At 32.8% G+C, this 15807-nt stretch overlaps 1 protein-coding gene across 1 annotated transcript in view; it reads right to left on the bottom strand.

The window, feature by feature from the left end:
• The window catches only part of LOC18443453 (uncharacterized), a 59193-nt gene that overhangs the window by 2857 nt on the left and 40529 nt on the right, over positions 1-15807 (bottom strand). The window contains exons 14-15 of the mRNA XM_088867805.1: positions 8266-8745; positions 2924-5564 (exon numbers count right to left, since the gene is read on the bottom strand). Coding sequence (XP_088723931.1) covers positions 2924-5564; positions 8266-8745 — 3121 coding nt within the window. The remainder of the gene's footprint in view (positions 1-2923; positions 5565-8265; positions 8746-15807) is intronic.

Genomic DNA, 15807 nt, shown 5'->3' with positions numbered 1-15807 from the left:
AGCCTCGGCTGTACATAAACTTTGTCCTTATCAGTATTATATAATATTATAATATAATCCATAATAATATTATATATTATATTATAATATAATACAACTATACATTAACAAAATAACTATAATATACATTATATTATATCTTATATTTTGTTGTAAATATTATATATTATATATAATACAACTATACATTAATAAAATAAATATAATATACATTATATTATATCTTATATTTTTTGTATATATTATGTTATATATATATCATATATTTATTTTTATTTTAATATATAATGTAATATTTAATATTATAATAAATATTATATTACATATGGAAAATGTTGAGATTAGCCCACTAGCTCATATGAACATATGTGTTTATATGAGCCCAATGTCGGACGACCACAACTTTATTTCGTATTTTAATTTTAATTTCTTCTGTGAATCCAAATAATTTAAAATTTTAAGCGTGTATTTTTTAAAAATAAAAGAATCTAAAAAATATATAAAAAATAATAATTTACGTAAAATAAATTGACCAAAATACCTCTGAAATATTTCGGGGGTGTTCTGGTTAATTTATTTTTTACGAACTAATTTTAAAATATTTTTATTAGGTGCGCCTTAATGAGAAGAATGGATGCCTAAAAGTTCAAGTTATTTGGATTCGTTAAAAAAAAAAAAAAAAAATTCAAATATGAAATGAAGTCGTGTCCATCAGATCGGCCCAGATTTAATCTGAGCCGTTGAGCTCATAAGTTCATATGAGCTAAGGGCTAATCTCAGCATTTTCCATTATATATTATATATAATACAAAAATACAAATATGTTTGAGTAAAATAAATATAGAAATATTATATATATATATATATATATAAAATGAAAACAACCTTTAAAAACCATGTTAGTGCTATTTGTTTGATCCCAATTTTTAAATATATAATCTTTTTATTCCATTGAACAATCCAAAAAAAAGCAAACAAAAAAAAAAAAAACAAAGAAAGAAAAAAAAGAAAGAAAAAAAAAAGAAAGGGTTTGAAAATTCACCCTAGAAATTGTTGTTTTAGCCCAATCAACATAAGCTGCCTATTTTGTTAAGGTGCTTAGATCTAGGTCTTAGATGGATTTTTTTCTTTTTAAAATTTTTAGATAGTTTTGTTATCATTAGTTGAACAATATTGAAAAAGAAAAATAAAATGGCTTTGAGTTCGTAAAGGCCTATGTCTTGAAATTGACCAAATGAATGGTCTAGATTCATTGTTGTAGGGACTCATTATAACCATATCTAAGATTAAATTTAATTTATTTTTTTTGAAAATTGACTATTGGGATGAAAAGAAGGTATTTTCAATTTTTGGGATGACAAATGCTACAAACATGGTTTTTTTAGAAGTGTGGTTGCATTATATTGTCGTACAACCGTTGCATCAAAATCATTCCCATGTATATATATATATATATATATATATATATATATATATATATATATATATATATATATATATATATATATATATATAGGAAAAGTCTTCCCAACGCCTATAAGCAAAAATAAATAGTGATTTTGCCTACCCTCATCACCATCCAAAGTTCATCGCACTGTCATGATTGTCCAGTAGTGTTTTATTTTTCTTTTTTTTTTACAAATTAGAATTATCTAAAATTTGGAGAGTGTATACATCTTGGTGAGGTACACCTAATAAAAATATAAAAAATATAATTGGTAAAAAACATTGACCAAAATACCCCCAAAAATTTTTGAGGGTATTTTGGTCAAACCTTGTCATGTAAATATTTTTTTGATAGTTTTTATAGATTCGTCTATTTTTTATGAACACATGATCCAAATTTCAGGTCATTCTGATTTGTAGAAAAAAATGCAAAAATGAAAAACAACCGGACAATCGTGACCGTGTGATGAACTTTGGACGATGATGAGGGGTAGGCGAAATCACTGTTCTTTTTCACCTATAGGCGTTTTGCAGTATCTTCTATATATATATATATATATATATATATATATATGGAAATGTGAAGATTAACCCACAAGCTCATATGAGCCCAATAGCCCAGATTATTTAAAGGTCATGATCTCATTTCGTTTTTTAATTTTAATTTTTTTTTCTATGAATCGAACTAACTTGAAATTTTAGGCTTTTATTTTTAAAAAATAAAAAAATCTAATAAAAATAGCAAAATATAATTTTCAAGAAATAAATAAACCAAAATACCCCTAAAACATTTCAGGGGTATTTGGTTAATTTATTTTTTACAAATTGGTTTTTAAATATTTTTATTAGGTGCTCCTTGATGGGAAGAATGGATGCCTAAACTTTCAAATTATTTGGAGTTTTAGAAAAAAAACTTAAAACTCACAAACGAAATAAGATCGTGACTGTCAGATCGACTCAAATTCAATTTGGGCCATTGGGCTCATATGTTCCTATGAGCTAGTAGGCTATTATATATATATATATATATCCCGCCTATAGACGAAAATGAACAGTGATTTCGTCTACTCTCACCACCGTCCAAAATTCATCGTACGGTCACGATTGTCCTGTAATGTTTTATTTTTCAATTTTTTTATAAATAGAAATGATTTGAAATTTGGAACGTGTGGGAATTTTGGTGAGGCTTACTTAATAAAAATATAAAAAAATAATTTACCAAAATACCTCCAAAATATTTTTTGGGTATTTTGGTTATTTTTTTATGTAAAATATTTTTTTTGATACTTTTCATACATTCAGCTATTGTTGATGAATGCACACTCCAAATTTTAGGTAAGCTCAAATTTGATTGTTCAAAGCCTCGGCACTATGTAAACTTTTCCCATATAAACCTCTCTCTACTCTTAAATAACTAAATAAATGTGAATATAAACATATATCTCTCTGGATTGTAGAGCACAATGATAAATCTTACCCGGAGCGATGTAGCCATAGGATCCTGCAACAGCTGACATCGGTAATCCCTGCCCCAACTTATCCACTGTTTTCGCCACCCCAAAATCCCCAATTTTTGCCCTAAACTCCTCATCCATCAGTATGTTACTGCACTTCACATCTCTGTGTATTATGGCGGGCGAGCAACCATGGTGCATGTAGCATAGTCCCTGTGCTACATCAATGGCGATCTGATGCCTCAGAGGCCACGCCATTAAAGCACCTTGGCCACCATGGAGACAGTCCTCTAAGCTCCCTCTCTCCATGAACTCATAAACCAGAAGCTCTGATTCCTCGCCTGAAATCGTGCACAAAAGCTTCAGTATGTTCGAATGCCGGATTTTCCCCAAAATCTTCGCTTCTCCGTGGAAATCCTTCTCGTTCTCTGGATTTCTCTTCTCTGATTTGCTTAACTTTTTCACTGCAACCACTTCCTCTCTGATGGCTACTCGGAAAACTTCTCCGGTTCCTCCCCTGGCAATCACGTTGTTTTCAGTGAGTTGTTGTAGGATCTCAGTCTCTGAAAACCCCAGCTTCTGAAACGAGGTCACCTGCCAGTTCGCTGGATCTTCGCCTGAAAATATTTTCCGGCGATGAAATAGGGTCGCTATTGTGAAGGCAAGCATGACCATGGAGAATATTCCGGTGACTGTCAAGATTGCCACCAAATATCCCGGCAATCCATTGCCTGAATCTCTGGTGCGTTCTTCACAAGGATGAACGATTACACCACATAGAGCGGGGTTTCCTATGAAGCTCAGATCAAAAGCAGGGCTATCAAAAGAATGAGGGATTTTTCCGGCGAGATTATTGCCAGATAGGTTCAGGAAACTTAGCCGGAGCTTACCTATTTCGGGCGAAATCTCGCCGGATAATTTGTTATTGGTTAGGTCAAGACTGTTTAGTGAAGGTAAAGACCCGAGGGATTCTGGAATGGTTCCTTCGAGCTCGTTATAGCTCATATCCAAACGAGCCAGAGACTCCCAAGACTCAATTTTGGCTGGAAGTTCACCGGAAAGTTTATTTCGGTCAAGTAAAAGGGTTTCCAGCTTTCTCAAAGCTGTGATTTCAGCCGGAAGCTGACCGGAAAATTGGTTGTTGCTCCCTTTGAAAACAGTTAGATTAACTGAACTCGAAATGCCAGAAGGGATGTTACCAGTGAAGCGATTGTTTTGAACCTCTAATCTGGTTAGTCTCTTGGCTAAAATGGCTGGAATCTGACCGAAAAATGAGTTATTTCCCAGCATCATAACCTCCATGAACTCCAAACTCCAAATTTTGGCTGGAATTTCGCCGGAAAATTTGTTAAGGTGAACCTGCATACTTCTCAAATTTCTACAATTGCTCAGAGATTCAGGCAGAGCCCCTGAAAAAATATTCGAGAAAACCACTATGGCATCAAGATAGCCACTTGCACAGAGACTTTCGGGCAAATTACCAGAAAGGGAGTTCTCCGAAACCTCAAGATTATAAAGAGGACTATCTTTTCCAAGATCAGGAGGCAAAACACCAGTTAATTTGTTCTCGAAAAGCTTCACATCGTATAAAGATGGAATTTGAGCAAGCCCTAAAGGAATTTCACCTGTTAATTTGTTTCGATACAACGCAAAATTTGTCAAATTCTTCAAGTTCCCAATATCTTCGGGTATAGTTCCGCTGAGTTGATTAATCGAGAGATCCATGTTTATCAATCCCAAAGCTTGAATGGGCCTTGGTATAATCCCTGACAAATTGTTATAATAAAGATACAGAAACTCAAGCTTCTTCAAGCTCATCAGACTAACAGGAATTTTGCCACTGAGTCGATTGCCACAGAGATCCAATTGCCGGACCTCAGTCAAATTTCCGAAGAAATCAGGTATCTCTCCAACCAAATTATTCCCTCTCATCCAAAGAAAGGTCAATTTTTTTAGGCGACCAATTTCCGGCAAGATATTCGCCGAAGAAAATGGATTATCGGCCAAAAGGAGCTCTGAAAGGTTCGACAAATTCCCAATTTCCGGAGAAATCGAGCTATTAAACTGGTTATAGTGAAGATACAAGTTTTCGAGTCCAGAAATACGGCCAATTCCAGAAGGTATATCTCCAAAGAAGTTATTTGACGACATATTGAGCTGTTTAAGCTCGGAAATGCGATAAATTTCAGATGGAATTGGACCAACAAAATAGTTTTGGGACAGGTCAAGGAATTCAAGGTGAGAACAGTTGAACAAAACTTCAGGAAATTCACCTGTAATATAATTGTAAGAAACATCAAGGTGGGTAAGGTTCTTTAGGTCACAGATTGAATCAGGGATTTTTTCAGTGATATTTTGGTTGGAGAGAGAGATTCCTCTGATTGAATTTGAATCACAGGTGATTCCAAACCAGTTACAGTGATGGCCACTGGTTGAGTTCCATGAAAGGAGTGGAGGTGGGTTTCCCCATTGTCTTTTGATCTTGAGGAGGATTTGGTCTTCTTGACCGTGGCCATGGAAGAAGGTTAGAGAGAGAAAGAGGGAAAAAAGGGTTAGAGGGAGGCAGTTGTGAGAGAGAGTTAGAGAGAGAGAGCTTGGGTTTTTCGATTCCATGTTGGTATATAGACTTGCAGGATTTGCAGTCACTCGCTGAGATCCTCCCACCTCAATCGATCATTAGTAAGTTCGGCATAGATTTTTATAAAAGTTATCGTATGGACGTGGAACTTTACTTTTAATCAAACGATAACTAATAAGTATAGCATAGTTTTTTATAAAAGTTATCGTATGGGTGTGGATTTGTGAAACTTGACTTTTTTTAAAGATCTATGTAAAATTTATCAGTATCCTTCGGAGTCCTTCACCCATCGCATGTGAAGGTTTAATGGGATCCTTATATTGAAAGATCTGAATGTGTATTTTGTTTCGATTGTTTAGGTTCTCGATTCTATACAAACTATATTTTTTAAAAAAATGATTTATAATATTTTTATTTTCAAATACTCCTACTGTCAATATATACCAATTTTTTTAAAAAACCTATAATTATTATTATTACTTCTACTTGATGAGGGATCATAAATACAACGTACTCACGTAAGAGCAAGAGCACTATGAAACAATATTTTTATAGATCATAAAATGCCAAAATCTTACAGTGCAGTGCGTGTGCCACACTATACCACGTTACTGTTAAATTGACTTTGACTTTGACATCGACTTCGACTTCGACTTCAACTTCATTTAAGCTTATTTTGAACCGTTCGATTGTGGTGGGTCCCCTTGATTTCACGTGTGCCACGAGATGTGGAAAAAGGGGTAATGGAAGGAGAAAACTTGTGAAAAAGGCAATAAAAACTATTCCAATGATGGATCCAATCATTGAAGGCGCATATGAACTCCACAAAATTCCACAAAAATATGGACCTTAGGAATAGGGGCATGTGAATTCCACAAAAATTCTTCATGTGTAATTTAACCTAATCATTTTTTTTTTTTTTTTTTTTTTGACAAAGATTCAAATATTTTATTGTTGAGTAGGAGGAGATATTACATCATTGGAAATAATAAGAGAAGATAAAAGAGAGCCACTTCTCGCCAATGAATCTGTCAGGGCATTAGCATCCCTAAAAACATAGACAAATGAAACATAGATTGTTTCAACTAAATCCATGACTTACAGCCAAAGGCCACAAACTTCTTAGGGTGAGCGCTATTTCTTTTTACACCATTTAACGACATTTAAAGTGTCCCCTTCACAGATACAAGAACAACCCGAAAATTTATCAACTCACATTTTAACTCCATACAGCAAGGCACTAAGCTCAACATAGTTGGCTGTTCTAACTCTAATCGGGCCAGCCAAGGAAAAAATAATATTGGCAGCAGAGTCACGCACCACCCTATCAAATAGTGACATCTGGTTGAGTAGCAATTCTAAATAAGTCGGGATAGGCCACTTTTAAGGGGTACTCGCTCAGCCATTTGTGATGCCAAAAGAAGACATTCCTTCCAACCCCCACACTCCATTTAAAATAACCAAATACAATTGGTCTACAATTATACACAGCCTTCCACATATGTGAGGTCTGAGAACCTCGACCAGCCCCAATCCACATATTTTTGCTCTCAACCCCATATTTTGAAGCAAGCACTCTATACCATATCTTATCTTTAAAAATAAAGCTATGCCACGACCACTTACACAACAATGCCTGATTCACCAATTTTATTTTTCTTATGCCCAAACCACCTTTCGTCTTTGGAAAACAAACTCTATCTTACTTTAATAAATGAAACTTCATATTCACATCAGTTGATCCCCATAGGAAATCCCGCATCATTTTTTCCAATCTTTTATCAACAGAAGTAGGCATGTGAATTAGAGACATTTGGTACACCGAGAGGTTAGCAAGGCAAGATCTCAACAAGGTAACCCTACTCGCCTATAGACAAATACTTGTGCTTCTAGAGTGCCAATCTACCTTGCACTCTTTCAAGCACAATATCCCACACAACAATGGTAAGTCTCAAGTCAAAAATAGGGAGCCCCAAATATAAAATAGAGAAGGAGCCAACCTCTCCAAACAAAGTAGCCAAATCTCCAGCCACCACTTCCAAACATTTAATCCCAACTGGTGACGATTTGTGAAGTTAACTTTAAGACCCAAAGTCACTTCACAAATCTTCAGAATTCGAGCAATATTAAAAACTTGAGCAGCCTTCGCATCACAAAATATCAAAGTATCATCTGCATACTGAAGGTGGGAAATAACAATTTCAAAATTAGGAATCGAAAACCCCGAAAAATACCTCAAATTTTCCATCCTACTTAGCATAAGACTAAAGCACTAAGCATAAATTGTAAACAAGAAAGGGGACAAGGGATCACCCTGTCTCAATCTGCTAGAAGCACTAAAAAAAACCTATCGGGCTTCCTTTAAATAACACAGAAAAGTATGTCGAGGACAAACATCCCTTGATCTAAGATTGCCACTTATCACCAAAGCCCATCACTCTCATGATTTCAAGTAAAATATCCCATTCGACCCGATCATATGCTTTCTCCATATCCAGTTTTAACAGAATACCCGGCTTCTTGCTAAGAAATCTAGAGTGAATACATTCATGCGCCACCAACACACTATCTGTGATTTTGTCGATCTTGAATAAAGGCAGACTGAGTGTAGAAAATAAAAGAAGGGAGAACAGCCTTGAGTCTTTCAGCCAAAACTTTTACAATAATTTTATAAAGACTAGTTAAAAGACTGATCGGTCTAATATCAGAGAGGCTTGAAATTGTAGCTTTCTTTGGGATCAAGGCCAAAAAACTAGAGTTTATCCCTTTAAAAAAAATTTCAGTTGCCATAAAGTTTTTCACGAAAACCAATAAGTCTCCCTTAATAACATCCCAAAAACGGTAGAAGAAACAAAAGGGAAAACCATCAGGGCCAAGGGCATTGTCTCCAGGGAGTGCAAAAACAGCCTTATGCAACTCCTCCATGGTAATCTCCCTTTCCAACTGTAACTTCTCATCCACAGAAAGAACTTTGAAGGGAACTCTATTCAACAAAGGTGTTACGTTAACCTCTGAAGAAAAGGCCTTTCTGAAATGACTAATCACTGCATTTTCCAATGCATTATCATTTTCAAAATCCACCCTCGGAATGGAGAGGCCAGAAAGGACATTCTGTCTTCTACGAGCACTGGCAATAGCATGGAAATACTTTGTACTCAAACCACCATATTTAAGCCATTTGGGTCTAGATCTTTGCATCCAGTAGATCTCTTCCACCTTACGAAGCTCTCCTAACTCATTATATTTCGAAGTACGATCATTGATAACCTATTGGGAAATACAACCACTCTCTTGAATAAAGAAATCAATCACTCGTAAATCTCCCAAAACCTTATTAATTTTGGCCTTAACATCAAACTGATTCTCACGCTTCCATAAAATCAACTTATGTTTGATATTAACCAATTTTTTGTACAATTGAAATTCCAGGGAGCCTACCACAATCGTATTGGCCCACGTGGTTCTAATAATTTCCAGCACCTCGTTTTCCTCCAGCCACCCAGCTTCAAACCTAAAAGGTTTTGGGCCACCCTTTACCATTCTAGTATTGAGTATAATGGGCCAATGGTCCGAAGAAAGCTTAGTTAAAGCTTTTACTGTAGCGAGAGGAAAAAAATCCAACCACTCCATTGAAAGAAGGAATCTGTCTATTTTAGACATAGACAATCTAGCCAAACTATTATTTGACCAAATGAATTTCGCACCCACAATTGGAGGGTCCAAAAGAGAATTACATTCAATGAATCTATTGAATAACCTCATAGATGTATTAATAAAAGTACCAGACAAACATTCACATGACCATCGAATGAGATTAAAATCCCCCCAATCAAAACAGGATAATTGAAGAAACGAATAACAGAATATAAAATGAGCTGAATTCGACAAAAATTATTATGTGTGTAATTTAAACTAATCTTCTATATATAAAATACAAGCACGTTTAAAAATCTAGGTAAGTAGTACAACATAAAAAGTTCCAAACCATAAAAAAAAAAAAAAAAAAAAAGATATTTTATGATCCATTAGATTTATGATCCCTCAAATAAAAATCATGTTTCATATGTTTAAAAATCTAAAATTTCAATTTTATTTTTTAAATATATTCTTATAAAAGATTGCTAAACTTTCTATATAAAAAAAACTATGGCTTCGTAGGTCCTTATCTTGGGGGAGTAACGCTACAATTTTCTCCCACAGGAGCTCGGGTACAATATTTTTTCCATTCCCACCCCAAAGATGGTACTGTTCCACGTGTCCCACAATCTAGCTATTTACTTTGGACATGGATTCTATGCGGCCAAGCTTAAAAATACGGGCCACTTAATTAATCTATTTTTGAGATAGATTTTAAGACTAAATTAAAGACATGTAATCTTTAACATGAAGATCATGAATATGAAGTAATAAATAGATTTTAAAAACAAAAAATAATAATTCTAATAAGAAAACATTTGGACCGTTAGCTTCTATTTTTTTTAGATGGAACATCTACTTGCATCCATCTTTAAGATGAATGCTTTACACTTTTTGGACCACATATGTAGAAATGCGGTCTAATCCGCATGAAACAATTTTTCATTTATTTTTTCCAAAAATACCACTATTATAAGACCAAATGACAACATAGTCATTTATCAATTTAAATAATATATTACAAATGTCATAATTTCTTGAAAAACAACATATTATGAAAGGAATGTGAATCGTATAATAATTTAAATAAATTTCACATTTATTTTAAAGGCTAGAATTTTATAGAAAAGATTAATTCTTGAAAACGTAAGTCATAATTAGAATAACTTTGTTTTATACACATAAATATAAAAAACCATTTTTAAAAAATTTTGACTAATAATTCTAGATTTTAGCTAATACACACACATACACACTCGCGCACACACACATGAAAAATTGTTTCATGTGCGCTGAACTGCATTACTACATATGCGGTCCAAAGAGTGTAAAGTATCCATATAAAGATGGATGCAAGTAGGTGTTCCATGTAAAACAATGAAAACTATCGGTTCAAATGTTTTCTTATTAGAATTACTATTTCGAATTTTTAAAATTTATTTATTTTTTCATATTCATGATCTCCATATTAGAGATTACATATCCTTAAAAATGAAGTCCTAAAATTTATATAAAAAATAGATTTATTAAGAGGTCCGCATTTGTTTGGCCTCATAGAAACCGGGTCATATACATATAAAGAAAAAGTTTATATATAGTCAAGGCTCTAAACAATCAAATTAAAGCCCACTTCGAAAATTTCGTTAGAAGAGGTTGTTTTGATGCTCAAATTGATTATCTCGACATCAAGATGCATGGACATGAGAAAAAAAATGGATTTCAACTTTTGGAAATAATGTATCTTGTGACGTATTTTTTGAGCTTCAATTTTCAAGATTTTCATTTTTTTCCTAGATATGCTTGATCTACACTATTTTTAAGGCTTTAAATTTCATTATAAAAGATTAAAATATATTTTAAGGATATTACAAGGATTTCTAGTATTGAAACCACATTTCTCGACACTATTTGAAGGTGTGCTTTATATATATATATATATGAAAAAAGCTGGGGTTAGCCCACTTGCTCATATGAACATATGAGCCCAACGGCTTAGATTAAATTTGGGCCAATCTGACGATCACAGATGTCCGATAGTGTTTGAATTTTATGTTTTTTCTACAAATTCAAATTATTTGATCTAGTGATATGGATTTGTAAAAAAAAAATTTAAAATTTAAACACGAATCGATGTCGTGACCGTCAGATCGGCCCATATTCAATCTACGCCGTTGGGCCCATATGTTCATACGAGCTAGTGGACTAATCTCAGCTCTTTCCATATATATATATATATATATATATATATATATATATAATTATGGAAAATGTTGAGATTAGCCTACTAGCTCATATGAACATATGTGTTCATATAAGCTCAACGGCCCAGATTGAATTTGGGCCAATCTGACAGTCACGACCTCAATTCGTATTAAAATTTTATGAATCCAAATAATTTAAAATTTTAGACATGTATTCTTAAGAAATATAATAATCTAATATAAATATTAAAAAATATAATTTGTAAGAAATAAATTAACCAAAATACCCTCGAAACGTTTTGAGGGTATTTTGGTCAATTGTTTTTCTTCAAATTAGTTTTAAAATATGTTTATTAAATGCGCACTGATGAGAAGAATACACACCTAAAATTTCAAGTTATTTGGATTTCTAAATAAAATATTAAAATTAAAATACGAAATGAGGTAGTGACCGTCACATCGGCTCAGATTCAATCTTGGCCGTTTGGCGTATTTTCATAGCTAAGCCAACCGGCTTATCGGAGCTTATATATATATGTATATATGAAAGGATCTTGTCAGCCAGCTGTCAGCCAACTGGCTGACAGCTACAATGTCAGACAACGGCCCAGATTGAATCTGGGCGTGGTCTAGAGGTCATAACCTTATTTTGTATTTGAATTTTCATTTTTTTTAGACAAATCCAAATCACTTGAAAATTTGAAAGTCTCTTATTCAAAAATAGGAGAATCTAATAAAAATATAAGAACAATAATTCGTAAAATATAATATGATCAAACTACCCCTAAAATATTTTGGGGGTATTTTGGTCAATTATTATTCTATGAATTATTTATATATATATATTTATTAGGTTAGCCTTGATGAGAACAATTGAACTCCTAAAATTTTAAGTAATTTAGATTTGTAGAAAAAAAATTAAAATTCAAATACAAAATGATGTTGTGACTGTCAGATCAGCCCAAATTGAATCTGGGCTGTTGGCTGATACTGTAGTTGTCATCCAGCTAGCAGATATAATCTATTTCCATATATATATATATATATATATGAAAAGTCTTCCCAACGCCTATACGCAAAAATAACCAGTGATTTTACCTACCTTCAATACCCTTAAATCTTTTAGGGGGTATTTTGGTCAATTTATTTTACATAAAATATTTTTTTGATATTTTTCGTAGATTCACCTATCTTTGATGAACACACGCTCCAAATTTCAGATCATTCTAATCTGTAAATAAATAAATAAAAAATAAAACACTAATAAACAATTGTGACCGTACGATAAACTTTGGATGGTATTGAGGGTAGGTGAAAATGAATTGTCATTTTTGCCTATCCTCATCACCATCCAAACTTTATCACACGGTCACAGTTGTCCAGTAGTATTTTAATTTTTATTTCTTTTCTACGCATCCAAATTACTTAAAATTTGGAGCATGTGTACATCTTAGTAAGGCGCACCTAATAAAAATATGAAAAAAATAATTCGTAAAATATAAATTGACCAAAATACCTCTGTAAACTTTCGGTGGTATTTTGGTCAATTTATATTTTACAAATTATTTTTTTCATATTTTTATTAGGTACACATCGATAAGATGTATACACGCTCCAAATTTCAGATCATTCCGTTTAGTAAACAAAAAAACGAAAATTAAAAAACTACTGTACAACTGTAACCATGCGATGTAGTTTGGATGGTAATGAAGGTAGGCAAAATCACCGTTCATTTTTTTGTATAGGCGTTGTGTAGTGTTTTTCTATATATATATATATATATATATATATATATATATATATATATATATATATATATATATAGTGGGGTTTAGGGTAAACGGCTACGACCCATACCATCTTGGTTATCATCTTAGTCTCGTCAATTCCCATTCCAGTGATCCAAATCAGAAATAGTTGGGTTCCAGTGATCCAAATCAGAAATAGTTGGGTTTTAAGATGCTGATGTTGCTCATCTACTTATGGAAAGAAGTTCTTCAAATTTTTTTTTATTTACCTAATGAGGAGGAATCTTTGTAGGACTGAGGCAAAGTTGATAGAGGAACTTCTTAACCATGTTTCTACAAAGTTGGACTATGATACACAATTACATGTCACTTATTACCGTATCGGGCTTGATTATTGGGCGACTGATGTGATGAGACTCTTAGACATTGACGGTAATGATGCTCAGATGATTGTGATGAGACTCTTAGACATTCATGCTGGGATGCATGCAATCCATGGCAGGGAAGATACTAGGGTTAACACAAAAATATAAGTTCAACGATTTAGATTGAATTTGAATCGATCTAACGGTCAAGATCTCATTCCGTATTTTAATTTTAATTTTATTTTTTACAAATCCAAATCACTTAAAATTTTAGGCATGTATTCTTCTGATCAAATCGCACTTAAAAAGAATATAAAGAAAATAATCCCCAAAAATAAAATTGACCAAAATACCCCCAAAACTTTATGGGGGTATTTTGGTCAATGCTTTTCATGTAAAATAGTTTTTTGATATTTTTTGAAGATTCGTCTATTTTTTATAAACACACGCTTAAAATTTCAATTGATTTGTATTTGGAAAAAAAATATTAAAATTTAAACACTATCAAGCATCCGAGATCGTCAAATAGGCCTAGATTCAATCTGAGCCGTTGGTTCTAGTTAGCCCTTGGGCTAACAAGAAGATTTTCCTATATATATATATATATATATATATATATATATATATATATATATATATATATATATATATATATATATATATATATATGGAAAAGGCTTCTGTGAGCCAATGGGCTCACAAGAAAAATTGAGCCCAATAGCCCAGACTGGGTTGATCTAACGATCACGGATGCCCGATAATGTTTGAATTTTAATTTTTTTTTTTTTACAAATCCAAATCACTTGAAATTTTAGGCATGTGTTGATAAAAAATTGGTGAATATTCGAAAAATATTAAAACAATATTTTACATGGAAAAAATGATAAAAAAACCTCCATAAATTTTTGGGGGTATTTTGGTCATTTTTAATTTTAAGGATTATTTTTTTATATATTTTTATTAGATGCGGCTTGATGAGAAAAATATTCACCTAAAATTTCAAGTGATTTGAATTTGTAAAAAAAATTTAAAATTCAAACACTCTCGGGTGAGGTAGTGGGCTCACCCTAGCATCTTCCTATATATATATATATATATATGTGTGTGTGTGTGTGTGTGAAAAAACCTAAAAAGTGCCTATAGTTGAAATGCTACAGTGTTTCACCACCGTCACAGACGTGCTATATCTATCGCGGTTAAATGAACGGACCCGCAAAGGACGACGCCGTCCATTGCAGTTCTGTGTGAATTTTTTGATCACCACAGACCTAGTATATCGCCACGAACATGCCAGGTTCGCGGCAGTCGAAAACCGCATGCCGCCCGATTTTCTTGGACGGTGATAAGCTTATGGACGACAACACTGTTCATTTTTTCCTATAGGCATTGTGTAGATGCTTCTTATATATATATATATATAGATACACACAACGCCTACAGGTGAAAATGAACAATAATTTCACCTACCATCATCACCATCCAAAGTTCATCGCGTGATCACGATTGTCCGGTAGTGTTTTATTTTTCTACTAACATAAATGATCTGAAAGTTGGAGCTTGTGTACATCTTAGTGAGGCTCACCTAATAAAATTATTAAAAAAATAATTCACAAAAAACAAATTGACCAAAATAACCCATAAAAGTTTTGGGGGTACTTTGGTTAATTTATTTCATGTAAAATATTTTTTTGATAATTTTTGTAGATTCGCCTATTTTTGAAGAACACAAGTACCAAATTTCAAATCATTCCAATTTATTAAAAATAAAATAAAAAATAAACTACTATCGGATAATCGTGACCGTGAGATGAACTTTGGACGGTGATGAGGGTAGGCGAAATCACTATTCATTTTCGCTTATAGAGGTTTTGTAGTATATATATATATATATATATATATATATATATATATATAGGTCTTCCCAACGCCTATAGGCGAAAATGAATAGTGATTTCTCCTATGTTCATCACCGTCCAAAGTTCATCCCGCGGTCACGATTGTCCGGTAGTGTTTCAATTTTCATCTTTTTTTTATAAATCGAAACACTATAGGCAAATATATATATATATATATATATATATATATATATATATATATATATATATATGGAAGATGCTAGGGTAAGCCCACTAGCTCACAAAATAGTATAAGCCCAATGGCCCATATTGAATCTGTGTCGATCTGACGGCCAATAGTATTTGAATTTTAATTTTTTTTTCTACAAATCCGAATCACATGAAATTTTAGGTGAATATTCTTCTCATCAAGCTCCACCTAATATAAATATAAAAAAATAATGCAAAAAAGTAAAATTAACCAAAATACCCCCTAAAATTTATGGGGGTATTTTGGTCACTTTCTTCATGTAAAATATTTTTT

Source organism: Amborella trichopoda, chromosome 5, assembly GCF_054954075.1.
Source record: "Amborella trichopoda isolate Santa Cruz 75 chromosome 5, AtrichopodaSantaCruz75HAP2 v2.0, whole genome shotgun sequence".
Lineage (NCBI taxonomy): Eukaryota > Viridiplantae > Streptophyta > Magnoliopsida > Amborellales > Amborellaceae > Amborella > Amborella trichopoda.
This window is presented reverse-complemented; position numbering and strand designations above follow the sequence as displayed.